Here is a 19482-nt window from a genome sequence, read left to right as displayed (position 1 = left end):
TCTCTTTATGTTAACAGGTGTTAACCATGTATACCTTGTATATATACTTTGGTTCATGTTTAATGAAGAAAAAGTTTTCATCAGAAAAATTTATTTTCTCTCGTCTTGCTTTTAGTTCCTTCTCCACAGCAGAGTAGTCCTCTGCTCTGTCATAGTTTCATCTCTTTCTCAGTTTCATTACAGGGGTTGCAATTGCCCTGGCTCTCAAGGTATATATATTCTTTTCTCTAATTGTGGTTTTAGACAAACCATATTTACAACTTATTAATTTCCATTTGTTTTCTGGCTTTCCCAGCTATTATAATACAAGTCAGATGTCTCTGATAAAACCCTTGGTCTCAAATTTACAGAAAATTCTCAAGATCAAGGATGCAGTTAATAAGATAACCTTAAGGACATTAAAGCTTCTATTTTGGGGAATTCTGTTGCAAGGTATGCCATAAACATGTGAAGCCATTACCACAATGTACATGGTTTTCTCTGTCACATGACCCTCAAGTGAATCAAAACTCTTAACCTCTGAACTTCTATATTGACACACTGCAGGAGGATACTCTCATTCTTTAGCTGATAATATTGATCTCGTTTATGGGGTTGGCAAGGAGCTCATTAGATGGTGTGGCATTCTCCAGGTCCTCTTTTCCATAGCTAGTCATTGTTCATCTTTGAAATTTTCCTTGATATCTCTAATATAGGTTTAGAAATATTTACACGAATATTGTAATCACCCTTTGTTTTTTCTTGACTGAGTATACCGATAATGTTGACAGCGTTAATACTTGTAAGAAAGAATCAAAAAGCTGCTTTAATCATAGTGACCTTTTTATAGGAATTGATTTTGAAGCCATGCTGATGGTAACCACTGTTTTCTTTCGTGAAAGCAGAGAATAGTATTGGTATACTTAGTTGTAGCTCTGATAGAGACTCTGACTACAAAATGGAGACCACTTGTTATAGCACCAGGACATCTATCCAGTTTCTCTGCATATCGATGGCAATGGTAAACAAGTAGTTCAGCTTACTCATACCACTTGAGAGACGATAAAAAGGGCCAATCTTTCATCCGTACCCATATTTATGAAACAAAACTTTGATTCTTTTGCTAAGACAATGGGAGTAATGTAATTGGTCTACATTGAATCCAGGATTAGAGGGTTCACCGCGTTTGCCATTTACATGATCACAACGTATTCATTGTATGTTCCTGATTGGAGTTTTATTGATCACGAGGGAGGAACGATATATACAGTATGTTCTGAATAGCTGATCAAGTATAACAAGATTATGCGATGATTGATGTACTTGTAACAGCTTCTTTACCCTTTTCGCCAATTTTAGGTGAAATGTGGGATGAGGGGACACTTGGGACCTGCTTGTAATGCTGTTGGGTATATGGATAGGGAGATTTTGGGCATAAACCATCTCTACAAGAGCCCTGTCCGGCAACGTCTAAAGGTTCAGTCCCAACAAGGCAGAATCATTTTGAATTTTCCTTTTCGAGTTCCAAAAAATTCTTATTCTCAATCATTTCAATAAACTTCCTAGGCTTGTACTCTCAATTCTCCACGTTCAGGCCCTTTTCTCGAGGATTCTCCAGTTTGGTGCCATGCCATTTTGAACCAGAAGGCTTGTTAAGGTTTGAAACTTCCTCATCAACACACTATTTACTACTTAACAGAGCAAGAAAGATTATTTTGAGCTAGACATGATATAATAGTCCTTTCCTTTTATAGTTCAATCTCAGCTATTCTCTGGGGCACCATAGGCATCCATTACGGGCATGTGCTGATACATTTCAAGGTTAGAAACTCAATTAAGTTACTTGAACTATCATTAATTAGACATCAACTTCTAGAAGTAAAGAGTGAAATTTTGTGTAGGGCCACTCTCAAAGGCTCAAACAACGGGTATCAATGGGACTTGGCTTACTTTTTCTCGGCTCACTCATGGTCAGTTTCCTTGACAATGATTTTGTCCTCTGAAATCTAATTGGATATCCAATGAGTTTTTTAATAACTTCTTAACTAAATAAAAAATTAAGAAAGGATCTTTCCCCACTGCGTTGCAGCTATTCCTATCAATAAACAGCTCTACACCATTAGCTATGTCTGCCTCACAGCTGGTGCAGCGGGAGTTGTATTTTCTGGAGTCTACATTCTGGTAATGAAAAGAATACAGCAAACCACCTGTCCACATAAGCTAATCTTTATAGCTAACTATATATAATTGTGTAATAACCAGTCAGAAATTCTTTGTTTTCTTTTCTTGGTTGTCCCTTGGGAAAAATGAACAGATTCATGTTTGGGGGCTGAGAACTCCATTTCTATTCCTGGAATGGATAGGGATGAACTCCATGCTCATTTTGTGCTGGGGGCACAAGGTATACTTGCAGCATTCATCAGTGGCTGGTACCATAACCGCCCTGACAACACACTTGTAAGTGTTTACTTCCAGTTAATTTCATTAAGCAGATCAGTTTGGAATTTTCAGTTTGTTGAAATTGTCACCTGAAAATGCAAATTGAACAATGAATGCTCAGGTCACTTGGATCAAAACTCATGTTTTCATAGATGTGGAACTCGAGGAACCTAGGGACTCTTTTGTATGTGATTTTCGCTGAGATCACATTCTATGGAGTACTTGCTGGAATCTTAAATAAGTTGGGGATGTACTGGAAGCTGTAATGAAGCAAATTTGGTTCAATAAATTGGAGGATCTACATTAGACATTAAACAGATTTGTCTTCTTTTTGTTTATTATTGTTTGTCTGTAAAATAATGTTGGATAGCAATCACTATGAGCAGATATGCCTCACTCTTCTTCATCAGGTATTCCAAAACTCCTTGCTTCCAAGTTGTTTAACTCTTACCCTTTGAATTCTGTCAAAACCCAAAACAAAACAGAGTTAGATATTAGAACAATGGGTAAAATACCTTTATGTTTTAAGTTTTGGTCGAATTTACACAGACATTCATTAATTTTCGAAATAGATGATTCATCTTAAGAGTGTAAACACCGTTAACAGAAATTGTGAAAAAATTAAAATTTTTTTTAATTAATTTAAAATTTTATTATTGTATTTTTAAAAAAGAAAAAAAAAACTCCATTACTCCCTTGAGGAGCTTTTTGTGTAAATTAATAAAAAATAAAAAATTATAATTATAAAAATTAATCAAGAGTAACTCTTAACACGTCAATAAGTTGACAAAATATTAATGATTAACTAACAGTTAGACTTATGTGTCCAATGAAAAATATTTTTATAAGACGAAATATCTATTTCGAAAATTAATAAATTTTTTTATAATTTCAATCAAAACTTAAAAAAATATATATTTTACCCTAAAACATTTGTTACATCTATATCAACTGCAGGTAAACTTGTTTCTTTTTTTTTAATGGATAACAACAAACTACAGGTGAGCATCTCAAAGGACCAACGTCTTCATTGAACTAGGAAAATTCAGAATTGGAGGACCGGGCAGCATTGGCTCTATCCTTTGCTGGTATTAAAAAAGCAAAAAATCTTTGGTGGAAATATCTTGACATGCAACATGACAATCTGTACGATATGGAAGTGATCGAAATAGACATGTGAAACATCAAACCATAACTATTTCCGATGTGATATCTTATTTCTGTAGAATCTAAAGAGACATCCATGATTTGTTGGATAAGTTGCAAACCGAAAGCATAGAAGTCCCCTACAAATACGCTCTTGTATGCAATCTTCAAATGTTGTAACCAGGGTTTTCGGCATCTGTAGTTCTCAACATTAATAGAAAGAGGACAAAACTGATAAGAACCAATTCAATTGGAAGGCAAAGAAGAAGTTTGAATAGAGACCAGGGGTGGGCTGGAGCTAAAATATTAAATTTTTCCCACTGTATGACGAACTTGTTGCAATCATTCTTGAAAGACTTGGCTTAAAACCTAAATATATACACAATTAGCTTGTATGCTATTTAAAACTGGCTGATGCTGGGATTTCTCAAACTGAAAAAACATGTTCACACATACATGAGCAAAGCAACCGTATCACAGAGAGTTGTCCATCAATATGCAGGGGCCATACAGTTTTGTGGACAAAAGAGTGACACGGAGATTCTAATTCCGGCACAAACTTATGGCATAACTGATAATATGCGAAAACTGGAAAACGCTGTTTTTTCCTACAACATGTTCTGCATTCTTACGTACAGGGAGATGAAAATATGATTTAGAAATTTTGTCGGATTGCTTGATATTATCCAACTGACCCACCAAAAGGGTCCACCAACAAAGATAGTTACACAAGAAGATATGCATGATTTCTACCTCTGTGCTACAACTTTCAACTATACTTTGCCACAAGAGCTTTACTATTCCTTTATCTCCTTGCTACCAACTCATCTCTACATCATAAGGTTAGCCTCGCAGAAGCTGCAACTGTAAGATACGAAATTTTAGTGACGTGATTCATAATTTACAGTGACTGCACAGAGGGGCAGGGCAAGTATACTGTACAGGGGCCATGGCCATCCAGGAGGAACAATGTTGTGATCATAGTTATTCCCAACCCATCAACAGCTTCCAAACTCCTTCCTCAACCTTTCTTCTTGGAACAGATAAGCTAGCCCCTTCATCTAGCAGAACTCTGTAAACTTCCCACTCTCGATCTCCAATCATGTGTCTCCCAATCTCTGCCTGAAAAATATGTATACTCAAAAAAGTTATACGTGCAACTTGCAAAAGAAAAACTGAGAAACATTAATTGACTAAGAAAAGCCAGTCTCTTCTCTAAATAAACAGCATTGCATTCTGATCAAGTAGTATAATACATGTAATACATTGGATTCATGTTTGGACAGGTAGCATATCAGTAAACAGGTACCATATCCTACAACTATATAAGGGACAGCAAAGAGGAGTAAGAGAGAAAAGCATATATGAATATTATTGCATTTCACAATCCCCTCGTCAGACTAGGAGTTGGAAATTGATGCATAAATTTATAATGCAGACTAGATATGGAAAACATGCAGCCACAGCAGATATCAACCCTAACGCACTGTTAAGCTCATAATCCCAATGACGCAAGCCCGTTTTAAGCAACAAAAATGAATTTATTTACATGTGAAAACAAAATACAGGAAAGCAGAGCAGAACTCCTGTAGAAGCTTAACGGCACAGAGCTTAGGAAGTACCGAGAAGATGCAAGTGTCAAGCATCTTTAAAGCAAGGGTAATGTCATAAAAAACAAGAGGCCGGCCCTTGCTTGATAACTCTACAGGATTTGCAACCAGAAGCTCTGTATCAGGACCCCGGCTCATTACAGCTACTCTGAGTGGTTGGAGCAGTTCCATCTGCAGACGCGAGGACAATGCATTTTGCTTGCTAGGATCAACAATCTTCTTTCCATCAGCTTGCATTATAAACAGGTCAATCTCACACTTTCTTCCTTGTTTTATATAGAAGCGTCCATATGAAATCTAGTTACATTATAAAATTGAGGTATTAAGATGGTGGAACTAGTGCCAGTTACATGGGCTAAGAATGCTTCTCTTCCTCCAACTGAAAATTAAACAAGTAAAAAGGTGCTTCCACAATTTTGAAAAGAATCATGTCAATTATGATTGACAGATACACATGATAATAGAAAACATTGACTATAGAAGCATAGCAAGAGTGGTTTTATAAATTCATGGAGATGGGCTACTTGGCAATACACATAACTAAGTACAGCCACATGAAAACGACAGAATGATAAAAGCCATTGAATTGTCAAGTTTCACATATCAAAATTTTCAAAAAAGATATATTCAAACGAGAATAAAAGCAATATTATAAATTATTCAAGCTAGAATATTCCTAAAACCAATCTTCCCAGATAAGATTGGACAAATGTCCATGATTAACTGCAGCATGACACTTTCGTAAAAATCCAGTAAAACATTGATTCATTATATACTAGCAATTAGTATATCTACCTGAATGTTGTAATCCTTCAGAGTTCTCATTATGTCATACAGAAGACCTTTATGATCTTGGCAAATGATTTGAACAAGCGTGTGAGCAGGACTGAGCGAGTTGTCCATTGTGACAGAAACACTGTTGGAAGTAAGTGATACACTTGGGAGTTTATTGGACATCTCTAAGTGGAAAATATCTTCTGTTATTTGAGATGGGAGAAATGGAGATGCCTGAGAACATGCAGTAATTTGAGGTCCAACCTTTTGAATGTTACAGCTAATCACAGCTTCCTGCATAACATCTTCCAATGCTTTACAAGTCTCCTCCTGCCTCTTTGTTGTATGTAATAGTTCCCTGGAAAAAAATCACAATATTTACAAAGGATGTTACTTTTTGATAATTAAGAAAAATATAAACAAGATTTTGTTCTTCCACAAAAGGGTTGTAGAAACTTAAGGTGGAGATGCAAGCTGCCTCAGCATATCAGAGTTACAATTACTATAACCTAAATTATCCTTTTAAAACCAATTTTAATCTATTGCCCTATCAGAGAATATTTTCTTGTCTACATCAATTCAGCTCTGAATCCCTCAACCCTTTCTCCCGCATACATATATAGTTTGAATAGAAGCAACAATAAACCTCTACTTAGATGTGCATGTTGTTATAATTCCAAATACATTTGCAGTCATTTTCAAAGAAGCCTAACTGATCAAAGGTAATGAACATGATATATTAACTGAATTGCACTTGTAATAGTAGCAACTTACATGAAACATAAAACTAGTTCTCAAAGATTAGCAAAGCACATAATCTAATTTTGGAGAGATCATGTCAAAGAAGCAAAACCTGGTATCTGTAACAAAGAATAGGTCCATCACTGACCCATCTGGAGTTGTAGATACCTTCACTTTCTTTATATTGAGTTCGAGACAACACAGAACTTCTGTCACATCTGCAAAGAGAAAATCTAAAATTCAATTACTAATATAGTTTGGACCACATTTGTGCTCAAATTCTTCATAAGAAGACCCTATCATGAAGAAATATGATGCAGGAAAGCAAAAACAGAAAACCATTTCTTCATGCCCTGTATGATAGCTGAACTAACAGGGGAAAAAAAAGAGAACTCGGATCTCTAAAATTCAATATTTTTTTTAAAAAAGGATAAATCCCCCTTGATTTATAAAAGAAAAAAATCAAATTGAGACCAAAACTTCATATGAATTGAAACTACACCAAGATGCTCTCAAAAGAAGAAGTTCACCATGTAAAAGGCCTTTTCTATCATAACAGCAAAGCTTGAGGAGAAACACATCAGGAGGCTTTGGAGGCTGCAATTCAGAACGGTAATAAGAAATCCCAGAAGCTGAAGAGCACGAAGGGCAAGCCCCAATTAGTCTTTTCTTCAACAATTCCCATCTCGAAGAACCCCATCTTGTTGCAGGCTTACAAACCACCCAAAACACTATGTAGCACCATTTCCCATCTGTAGATACATCTTCACAACACAAACAAAATTTTTTTTAAATAAGTGGTAATTAAGACCATAAAAATCCAATTATATTACCAAAATTAAATCAAATTATCAAGTTTTTTTTCATAGCTTCTCAAATGCCCATCATTTGTTTCACTCAACTGAAGATAAATAAAACAATTTTTTGACCTCCAAATAGTCCAAAGATTAAAACTTGAAAGATCAAAATACCCAAATTTTCATCAAAGTTAAGCCAAAACCTCAAAATCTCCATAGCTTGTTTCACAGAATAAAAGTAAAAGCTCAAATGAAGATAAATAAAACACATGCATAAAAATTGGGTTGGCTTCCAAATAGCCAAAAGACTGTGAACTTGAAAGAAAAAATTCCAACTTTATTTTATTTCTAAAGAAAAAAGTTGGTATCTAAAAAAACATGCAATCATTTTCTTGAAAAAAGAGAACTTGGGGTTACCTCCTCTAACAATGCTAAGACCAAAAAAGAGCAAGATGCGGCATAAATCACAGCCCAAACCAGTTTTATCAGGGCAGTTAACAGTGATAACATTTGGTTCTCCTTCTTTCTCTGATTGCCTTATGATCACTACGTCGTCTTGTAGAATACCCATCCTTCTTTACTCTTCTTCTTCTTCAACTACTACTCGTTCAAAGCTTGAAAAACAGCGAAAGAATTTTCCTTTAATTCATTTGGGGTGGTTTGGTTTATTGTTTGCGTTTTATGAGTCGTTGTTTTGCTGTGTTGAGGAGTACAGAGGAGCAGCAGTAGTGCTGTGGAGACAGATAAAAGGCAAGAGGAAAACAGAAAGCAAAGCAATTCAGAGAGAGAGAGAGAGACTGAAAGTCAAGTGTTTCGCTGCTTTCTTTCCTTCGCTTGTGCTTCACTTGTAGTTGTTGTTTACTAGTCTATTTTCCCATTTTCCCTTTTACCCATTTCGGTTTCTCTTGGTGTTTGGTGATACGGTTTTCAATATCTCCAGCCAGATGCTCTCAAAACTCAAACCCCTATATCGACAACAAATACCATTGCTTTCTAACCTTGTACTTCAAGGCGTAATACACCTCTTCTCTATCTATTTTACATAAACCATTTATAATTATTTTATACACGATCTATTAGAAAATACATTAAAACGACAAAATCTAGCATTTTGTTGAGCAAAACAATCCCCAATCATTGATTCCTCGGTCTGTTTTTGGATTTTGTTAAGCTTGGATTCCTTATCCCTCCTCTCTAAATATTATCCTCCCCTTTCCCTCCTACTCGTTTTGAAACATTTTGGGACCCCCGTATCCGTAATCTTCGCAGCAGTATTATGTGGCACTGACACGGCCCAACATTATCGGGCATTCTTTATATCCTCCGTTTTAAACAAATATAAAAATAAAAACTTGTGCGTTTTAATTTTCCCATCTCCTTTTACATCTCCTTCCGTTGTGAATTTCCCTTCTTCAGCAGTCAGCAGCATTCGCGTAACTCGCTCGTGACTCACCCCCGCACACGGAGGGGCATCAGCCGCCATCACGTGTCGTTTTCATTTTCTGGATGGTCCCCCGCTGCTCACGTGATCTTTCAACTGCCCTTTAACCCACGTTTCAGGAAAAAGTTACCTTTGTCATTTGTCGGTAACACGTCACCGTTTCGATTAATCCCCATTTATTTTTTAAACGGGGTGAGTAGGCATCTATCTCCCACGTGTAGAGTGGTTCATTTGACCATATACAAGGAGTGAAGGTGAGGTCACGAGGCACCAATGTCATCGATCTTGGTGGTTAGTGATAATTTGGATTAACTAATGGATGCGATGGACTTTGAATCCTTGAAAGTATATGCATTAGACGGAATTAAACGATAATCTTTTTGGTTTAGGAATTTTTGGAATCTTAGTTTATGCCAATTATAGGGTGGTAATGCCCTTCTCTCTTTGTTGGCATTACAGTAGAACAATATGGAAAGAGTTAACATTACACACTTTGACAATTTGACGTTTCTCATCTTCTAAAATTAACTTTACCATGAGTTATAAGGTTTAAAAACATTTTTAAACTTTCTCGTATATATTCTTAAGGAAAGAAATCCAAAGTTTTGAGTCTGCTTTTTCTGTAATTTTATTGTTCTCTTTGAGTTCAATTAGGTTAACAATTTGAGTGAAATACACTGTAATTAGTTCTAAATAATTGACTAGAGAATTATTTTAACATCTTGGTGAATGCATGCTAGAATACCTATAACTAGTGTGAGGGTTGTTTTGGATTTCTTTTGATTACTTTCTTTGTAGATGCTTGAAAAGAAAAAAAAAAAAAAACTTCTAGTGAAGAAGATGATGAACTATGGTCAATCGACACGTCTAAAAAATGAAAAAAAAATAATAATGAAAATGATAAATCTCGTGGTTTAATAAACTTTAACAAAGAAAACAAGAAATAAGATCCTAACATGGGTGGGACAAACATAATTTTCAAGATTGAGACATGAATTATTAAATAGTAAAATGACTAGTAAATTGTATTCCTACTAATGGTTTTATCAATTATACTTATTTCTCTTATGCTTCCTCCTATAATTTGGAAATATCTAAACACCATTATCTAGTACGTATTTTCAATTTCAATTGCTTACTTATTGCCAGGGTCGACTATGGTGTAAAGCTACCAAAGTTCTTGCTTTAGGTTTCAATTTTCAATAGACTTCATAATTTTATAATAATATAATTAATTATATTAAACATATATAAAAATTAAATAATTAATAAAATAACTACTTATTAAATTAATTCTTATATCTTTATTAATTCTCAATTATTTATCTCATTTTTCATTAAAAATATGTAAAAATCAAGATAATTAATAAAATGACATATTCTCTCAATTCTATAATTATGTGCTTAATAAATCTAAATTTTTTATCACTTTCTAATTCCATAATACTATTAATTCTCAATTATTTTTTCTATTTTCATTTAATTAACAGTAATATATATTTAATGATTTTCAAAAGTTATTTTTTATATATATAAAACTAATTTTTTTAATTTATAAAATAAAAAATTAATTAAAAATTTTACATTTCAAAAATACTAAAAGAATAAAATTTTAATTATTTTTTTTAATTTCAATAAAAAAACTTTATTTAAATATTTAATTTTAAAACATTTAAACTTATTAAGCCGTCCTGCAGATTGTTCTTGCAAATATACATGTATTGCCTGTCGTAACTCTAGTAACATTTTACTAATAATTTCCATGGCAATATCATGTCCTATAGTGGCAACAAACAAAAGCAAGCATCCTCATGCACAAAATTTCACATCGGAGGGTTCCCAACTCATCCCTCGATCAATCCATCTAAGCACACATCAAGCTCAATAGGCTTAATAATAATCAATAGCCGAGGAGAAAGAGGAAAAAGGCCTGTCTCATACAAGTAGAACAAAGCAAACGGTGGGCATGGAGCCACGAGTCCCTTCAGCTAGGATTATGTGAGAGGGGTTTGATAATTGGGGTGATAAAGACCCAAACCCACATGGGGGTTAGGAAAGGCTCAAAAAAAAAGAAACTATTAGTAAGCTTTTCCTAAACTTTGTTTATAAAAAAGTGAAGTTATTGTTTGGTGTCCACTTCGATGGAGGGAAAGATTGGGACAGGCTAACCAGTGGAAGTGAAAGGGCTTTATAAAGAGGGTTGCTTTCGCACCTCCCAGTCTGATATTATTTTTGTGTACACACAAAAGGGAGATGCTGATCACGTTTGACGCCATGCAATGACGCCACGCCTTTCCACCCCACAATTTTCAGTCAATCAGCGTTCGGTGATATTTTGGGTGAAATACTCGTTTACCCAAGCCAGGGGAGCAGGCTTTGGCTTGGCACTTCACACTTTGGGTTAATGGTTTGCAAACAATTTAACAAGATATAAATATCATTTTCATTTAACTTGATTTTCTACTTTATTTAGAGAATTGAGTTTGTTTTATATATATATATATATATATATATATATATAAATATAAGAGAATTGAGTTTAGACACGATAAATTTATATTATATTTTAATCAAGTATAATGTTGAAAAAAAATTTAATTTTTTTAAAAAATTTAAATAAAAATTTATTCTTTTATTACATTCAATCAAGTTTTTATATTTTTATTTTAAATTAAATAGACTTTTATGATTAACAATTAATCAACTGTCTTTAATCAAAATATTATTTATCATTTTATATTCACGTAGTATTAATATGATGTTGACGTAAAAGTGAAATTAAAATATCATATGATCATATCACATTAATATATCATTTCATTATTTATTATGATATGTCAACACCACGTGACATAAAATGATAAGTAAGATTTTGACTAACAACCATTAATTATAAAAACTCATTTGATTTAAAATAAAATATAAAAATTTAATTGAACATAATAAGAAAAAAAACTTATTTGTATTATTCGAAATAATTCATGAAATTTTTTAAATATCATGTCTTTAATCAATTATATCACATAACCAAATTAAACCCGTGTGAGTTACATATATTTTTTTCTCAATCATACTTGCAATGAATATAAGTATGAAAAGTAAAATATATATATATATTATTATTATTATTATATATATATATATATATATATATATATATATACTAAGGGTCACATTTAAAAGTATCAGTTGGCCTTCTAAACGGGCTCTCAATTAAATTCAAATTTGTTCTTTATAAACTTTGAAAAAGCTACGGACATTAAACTCCAATTCTTGATTAATAATTAAATTTCACCTTTCACGGTACGTCGAAAAAAAGTTTCAAACCGACTAATAGTTTGTACGTTGAATCTCTGTCTTCTGCCTTCTCCTTTTGTAAAAGAAACAACTACGATTTTCTCTTTAATCATTCTAGCTTTTAAAATGCTTGGTGCCAGTAAGCACCCTTTAGTATCCAAAAACATACCATGAGGATTTAATTTTATTCACTTAATGCATATTTATTCATGCATTTTTTTATGAAATTACAATTACGAATAAAATTTTCAATTATAATCAAAATAATTTTCATATGTATCACAAATTATATTTATGAAAAAATTTAGACATCATATTAAAAATTTTTTTGAATTATTTAAAAAAATTTAAATAAATTTTTATTTTTCTATTGTATGCGTCCAAACTCTTATACTTTTATTTTAAATTAAATAAACTTTTACGATTAACAATTGAATAATTGTTGATAGTCAAAATATCACTTATTATTTTATATCACGTGATATTGACGTTATATGCTGACATAACATGTTAACGTGACATGATGATATAATCACTTGATTTTTTTTAACTTTTCATATCAACATCATATCAATTAAAAAATAACAAGTAATGTAAGAATTTATTTAATTTAAAATAAAAAATATCAAAACTTCTTTTAATATAATAAAATAATAACAATTTAATTAAAATTTTTTGAATAATTCAATTAAAACATTATGCCAAAAAATTACTATACAAATCGATATAAAATTTGATTGAATCTACCTAAGTAAGACTTGAATAGAGGATTTAAAAATTTCAAAAGTGTCTTCTTTGCCGTTGAGACAATATTTCATTGGTCTATCACATGCATTTTGTATCCAAATAGATAAAAAGTGAAAAAAAAAATTCAATTTATGTTTTAAACAAGAACTTCTTTTTCTCATTGAATGTACCTTTACCACTAAGTGACACATGTTCTAATTATATACATTTATAAACAGGTGGAAATGAACTTAAATAGGTTATAAAATTGAGTAATAATAATAATAATTAACAGAAGTTCAGTAAGTTTCAAATGTGGCTCACCAGCACATCCTAGTCAGCCAGGAGCAGTGGGACCAAAGCGGTGATAATCCAATCCAAGTCCGTTTTTCCCTTCTGAATTTCCAAGAATTTTGGGACCCACAATAACCCCCATCGCACAAGTGGAAGCAATATATGTACATTATCAATCCCAACAACAAAGTAATATTTATTTAATCAGAAGATGAAACCAAAAACAAAGGAGTTTGCGACCAAAGATTGGTTTGAAAACGATGGGATATCATCCACTTGCTTTGAACACACCTCTTGTTTACCTTAATTCGAAAATGAAAGGAAAAAATGCACAATATCAATCCTTAACTGTGTTTTCCGATATTGGCATAATATTTAAAAAAAATTTAAATTATTTTAAAATTTTAAAATTTTTTATTATATTCAATAACATTTTATAATTTCATTTTGAATCAAATAAATCTTTATAATTAATGATTAATTAACTGTTAGTAATCAAAATAACATTTATCATTTTATGTCACATGATATTAACGTGACATGTTGATATATTATAAAATAATCAATGATATTTTGATTAATAGTAATTAGTCAATCGTTAATTAAAAAATTTATTGGATAAAAAAATAAGTGTTTGATTGAATACAACAGATAAATAAAAATTTGTTTAAATTTTTTTAAATAATTTATAAACTTTTTCAAGAATTATACCTATACAGTTCTCTTAACAATAAATCTCCCACGTATTTGATCACATCTTAGAAAAATCTTTTAAAACATGTGTTTCTCGATTGATTATATTATTTGAGAGTGGGGTGTTGGCCTAGCAAGTGGTATTAGAAAATGACCTTCACAAGTTTGCAAACCCATGGTTTGGCCTCGTACCTACCCTTCGAGTCACAAAATGTTACTATACATTACGTGGGAGTCATGGAAAGTGTTTGTGAGTATTCAATTTTGAATGACAATGGGATAAAGAAAGGGACCAAGTTGAGGAATAAAGAACTGTGGGATTGTGAATTTTTATTGGGCGCAGTGTGAGACTTAGGGGACTCATTAGGCAGTGGGTGGACAATAAAGATTCCCATTGAACTTCGGAGAAAATGCATTGAGATACTTAGTTTGTTCATTCTCTTCACTTTTTCTCTTCTTTTGGACCAACTTCACATGAAGAGAAAGGGTAGACAACATCAACTTGTCTTGCCCCTTTTTCATAGGGTTTTAGCTAACATGTTTAATTAACCCAACATAAAAGTACTAAAGTGATGAACTGATATATATCAAATCAAAATTGATAAAAGATAATTTTGAATAAATTATCATAATTAAGATGATCTTCTTGCTTAACAAATTAATCTGATATATTAGTATTAAAAACGTGGGAAGCCCATGCTGTTACTCAATTTAAAGTACCTACTCAACATATATATATATGTATTATTGAAAAGCATGACACATGTCTCACTTGAAAATTCTTTCTTTCTTTCTTCCAAGTAATTAGGTCCAACTTTGATCGCAAACAAGATGAACCATCGCTTGAAAACAAACGTTTTGTCAAATTATTCTCATAATAATAATAATAATAATATAAACCCAAGCTTCCCTTGGCAGCCAAGTAAACCAATCAAGACTACAAGATTTGTTGGGTTGAACAAAATTCTTTTTGACCAGATTGACTCTTCGTGTGGCAGTTGCCCTAAATTTCCTTCTTAAAACAACGAATATCTAGGTTGTCTCCACAAGATTTGCTGTTGTTGCTGACCTACCTACTCACATGGTTCTGCTACGTTTTTCGTAAGGTGGAAGTCAAACACGTCACATGATTGTTTATTAGATGGCCACTTAAACTACAGTTTCTCAACAGTGATTTACACTCACTTTTGTCGCTCCCACATTTTGCATGCAATAAACCTTGTGATTATATGGTTTTGGGTTTTTTGAAATGTATTTTCCACTCCTAAGCTGGCAGTTGGTTGTGTTTTTGACATGTGACAGATGGTATAAGAATAAATTCAGTCCACATCAAGTACTTCTAAGAAAAAGTAAATACAGTGACCTCATCGTTAAATTCGGTGAGATAGAATATTACACTAAACGTTTTAACAGAAATACTAGGCTGTTTCAATCTCACGATAAGTTCTTAGGTAACTTATAGACTGTGTTACTGCACATTTTAACCTTTTGAGGTGGGGGTACTGACTTCGTGATTGTAATGTCCAACTTTTTTATATTATTTTTTAACAAATAATAAAAAGTTGGGTTCTGGCCCATTTTAAGTGGTTCCAGACATCCAGTTCACATTAAGAGCCCACATTTAGACTATTATAACCATTGATTGGATGTCATTTTCAGCCAAAGAAAAAAAATTTGCCACCAAAATGAGGAATCAATTTTTTTCCAATATGGAAGGGGTGCCCACGGAATCTGTGCCGTAGATTCGCTTGGTAATTGAAAGGGAAAGATGAAAGAAAGAAATGAGAGTCCCCAAAATTGTTTCAAACTTTGGGAGGGCAAACACATGAAGAGTCCAAACAAGTTAACCGAAAGAAGGGGGGGCCCACTACCATATTTAATCAGGATTTTACTTCTCAAGCAAGATAATATAAGCTAATTTCGCCGACAATCTCATATCATTACAATAGACCAGGCCGGTGACGCTTCCCATGTTGAGGTTAGCCACTTAGCCTCTACTGTGTTCCTTTTCTTATAATAATCAACGAATTCTTAACATTGAATGGGCCATGGTGGACCATTGACAGGGCCATGCAGCTCCGATTTTTGGCTTTTGGGCTAATGGACCGGGCATCATAGAGACTTAACCCCTCGGCCCTTTTACTGTTGTCATCTACATTGGAACCGAGTCTACTGCTCTTTCAGAAGAGGATCAGAGGAAATATTTTTTTCATTTTTCAGGTTTCGCCAAATGGAAAACGGATTTCATAGCTTCTAAATGCATGTTTTTTCACTAAAGCTTAGGTAATCAAAACATTCTTTATCATATCATCAGTTTTGCCTTCTGATAAAAACATACTACATGATTTTTGTTTTTTCTTCTCCAAATCAACAAGCTTAACAAGTCTATTTTCAGAAGGATTGTTATGGTAAGGAATGATTTTCATACAATGGAAAACACTCCAACTTCAGCATCAGTCCTGCTTGCCATCTGTCACTTCCACTGGTTTCGAACTAGACTCGGGTATACTACCAGGTACAGTTTCTGGCCCAACCTGTCAAAACACCGGAAAACCTTTACCAAATCGAAGGATATAAAACAAACCTACATGCACAGAATGAGTAGAAGTTTGAAGAGTCCAAAGCCAGGACAGCAGTAAGACATGAGCAGCAGCAACCAGAACCACTATCACAAACCAGAATTCAAACACAATTATTTAGACAACAGCTTATAAGACATACAGCATTCGAGTGTTGGCGGTTTCTGGATGTTTTGTGTACAACATAAGTTTGCAAAGAAGACCGGCCTAATAAGAATGCTTAAGATTGCTACAATAAGCATATCCTACACATGACTGACACGAACCAACTCCATACAACTAAGATTGGTGTCATGCCGCTTTTAAGTGCAAAAGAGTAATTGTCATCATAGTCTTCCTAAAACACAAATAACATGAACTGAATCTGATGTTACATGCTTTATTGTTTTTTTTAAAAAAAAGCAAATGATCAAACATTTCTCCTGCAATTGAGACTAGATAACTTTCCCACATTTACCTTGCTTATGGAATCTTACATTCCTGCCACTTACCTTGATTTCAGAATTCCTAATAAGTTTTGCCATACTAGTAACATAACCCAGGTGGACAATGGAGAACAAAAACTCTACTAGGCATAACTATTCAAAAAGTTTTCTCCCAAGAAGCAGATACCTCTTATTAAACCATTAATAATTGGATTGTATTTGCCAAATAGTCTCTCATGGAGAGAAAACAACAATACCATAGATAGAATAAATCCCCAACTACTTTACATGACAACCCATGAGAGTCATCATTTTTTGCAACAGAGTTACTTCTGACTATTCTTCTAAATCCCTCTAAGGCTCACAGCTTTGGTTTCTCTCAACTTGAGATATTTGGGGTGGGAGGAATAAAAGAAGGGTTTAAACAATTTTCCAAATCAAGCAACAGCACACAAGGTCAGCAGGCCCGAGGCAAATGCACGGAGACACAATGTGTGGAGCGCAGAGAAGGGGGCAACAATGTCCTAGCAACAAGGGTGTTGCTGGACTGAGTGGGGAAGAATGTTATGGCCTGCAAGTTCGGCCAGGCCTAGGGGAGTTTTCACCAGGCAGCAGGAAAGAAGGCCAGGGGGCCAAGCCAGCCAGCTACCCCTACGTAGGCACCGTGCAACAGCTAGTCGAGGGGCAGACTGATCAGAACACTGTTCCAACAACTAGAAGAGCCTCCTGGCCCACCAGAATTCATTGGCGGCTGTTGGGGGCCATTTAAATTTGAGGTTCAAGACTTCTAACCGTTGTAGGGGACCCTGTGGCTATAAAAGGGGTTCTGATCCATCGGAGATAGTGTGTGGGTTACTTCTCTTGCACATTGGTTGTTCATATTGTGAATACAAACTCTCTTTGCCTCACTCTCGTTCTTGCTTACTTAGTTACGCATTTCTCTTGTTTGGGTCCATTCCTTGGAGTGAGAAGTGGTTTAGGCTGACTTAGGCTATCATAAGTATGGAAGGTGCCTAAGGTCACACAGCAAGAGCACTTAAGTTGCCGGCCTGTGAAAAGTGGTATTAGAGTTACTTTACACTCTCATCTCCTGTCCACTCTGACCAATTAAGGAGAGAAATGCATTTTCCTTATTTCCCTTTCTTCTTTCCCTATCCTCTCCATCCTCGTATCCTCTACACCCCTATCCCTCCAAAATCCTAAACATAAGGTACGAGGCTAGGAAGCAAACCAGTTTAAACTTCCTGAGCTAGATCATATGCTAGTCCAATGCACAAGCTCCACACTCATCACAATAACGAATACAAATAAAGTTGATTAACATATTAACCACCCATTTAGGCCTTGTTCAAAATAAAAGCTATACCACCAAGGTATAGCCCTTCAGTCATGGCCAAATTAGTCATTGAACTTCTAGGTCCATTAATCTACCCATTGGAAATAATTTTAAATCGATATTCCCTAACACTTCTTTCACACAATTTTAGAAAAACAAAAAGGTTGTGCTTAAGCATATGCACATCATTTAGCCTCCATTGCTTTATTTTTCAACTAATTAAAACCATGGTTTCAAAACCTAACAAACTCTGACTACCTCAAGGACCAGAATTTCATCCGGTCATGACAATGAATCAATAGATAATAATAAAAAAAAAAACTTCAGAGCAAACTTTGTATTAATAATTCAATAAAAATTTAAAAAAAAGCAAACACATAATTTAAGCAGGCAATTAATCACTCACTTTTCTAACGTTTTCCATCTTTGCAGCCGGTTTATACGGACACGCCGGAGGTGCCCTCTCCGGTTTCCGGTATTCCCATCCAAAAAGCTTGTAAATTTTACCCTGAACCGCCCAAAAAAAAAAGAAATTAATTAAACAGATATTAACTAATCAAATAAAAAAAAAGATGATTGAAAAGTTAAATAATTTTACCATTATGTAATGGAAAAGGAGAGGCAAAATATTCACGATCGGGACGAGGAAGAGTGGCAATAGACAAGCGATGCAAACCTGGAAAAATGAAAAATTGGAATTATAATTTTGAGCGTAGAATAAGGAGAAAAAAGAATCGATTTGAAATGGGTTGTTCCAATTTACCATCTTTCAAATTTTCTCTTCGGAAGCTTTTGATTCCCTTTTTCTGCTCTTCGAAATTCAGATGCAGTTTTCAACGTTTGTTCTATGACTTTATATTCCAACTGATTTACGAAACGGGCGGGTTCTGCTAGGTAGTTAGATCCGGAAGAGAGGTTGCAAATGGCGGGTCGGATCAGGCTCCCAACCAACAAAGCAAAATATTTTTAATTCATTTTTTTATTAATATTAATTTTTGCAAAAATAAGATAAAATTAATATCGTAACATTAATACATGCGAAACATTTACAAATATTCATAATCAGAAATTATATTTGCATTTAATATATCTACAAAACCAATTTAAATTTTACTTAAAAGTTGTTTTTTATTTATTAAAAATATGATTCGAGATTTTAATTCATATTATTTCTAAAGCTTATATCACTTATAAAGTGATATTTC

General features: G+C 33.7%; 2 protein-coding genes across 5 annotated transcripts; both read right to left on the bottom strand.

Moving 5' to 3' along the window:
- LOC18598043 (ACT domain-containing protein ACR10) lies at positions 3998-8396 on the bottom strand. 4 transcript variants are annotated; one of them, XM_018122198.1, is made up of 6 exons: positions 7904-8396; positions 7220-7453; positions 6802-6922; positions 5970-6306; positions 5187-5471; positions 3998-4686 (listed from the first exon to the last, which is right to left on the bottom strand). In XM_018122198.1, the coding sequence occupies exons 1-6, from the start codon at positions 8055-8057 to the stop codon at positions 4549-4551; spliced, it is 1269 nt and encodes a 422-aa protein (XP_017977687.1). In that variant the 5' UTR covers positions 8058-8396; the 3' UTR covers positions 3998-4548. The 4 variants fall into 4 exon arrangements, with proteins under 4 accessions (XP_017977687.1, XP_017977689.1, XP_017977688.1 ...); XM_018122200.1 differs by having other exon boundaries at positions 6802-6907; XM_018122199.1 differs by having other exon boundaries at positions 7220-7441; positions 7904-8353.
- On the bottom strand, positions 16180-19150 carry LOC18598042. Its single transcript, XM_007027383.2, has 4 exons — positions 19041-19150; positions 18876-18953; positions 18684-18785; positions 16180-16471 (listed from the first exon to the last, which is right to left on the bottom strand). Exons 1-4 carry the CDS (start codon positions 19041-19043, stop codon positions 16391-16393), a joined length of 264 nt encoding a protein of 87 aa, XP_007027445.2. The 5' UTR covers positions 19044-19150; the 3' UTR covers positions 16180-16390.

The sequence above is a fragment of the Theobroma cacao genome, chromosome 5 (genome assembly GCF_000208745.1).
Source record: "Theobroma cacao cultivar B97-61/B2 chromosome 5, Criollo_cocoa_genome_V2, whole genome shotgun sequence".
Classification (NCBI taxonomy): domain Eukaryota; kingdom Viridiplantae; phylum Streptophyta; class Magnoliopsida; order Malvales; family Malvaceae; genus Theobroma; species Theobroma cacao.
Note: the sequence above shows the minus strand (reverse complement) of the source record. Positions and strands in the feature narration are given on the sequence as shown.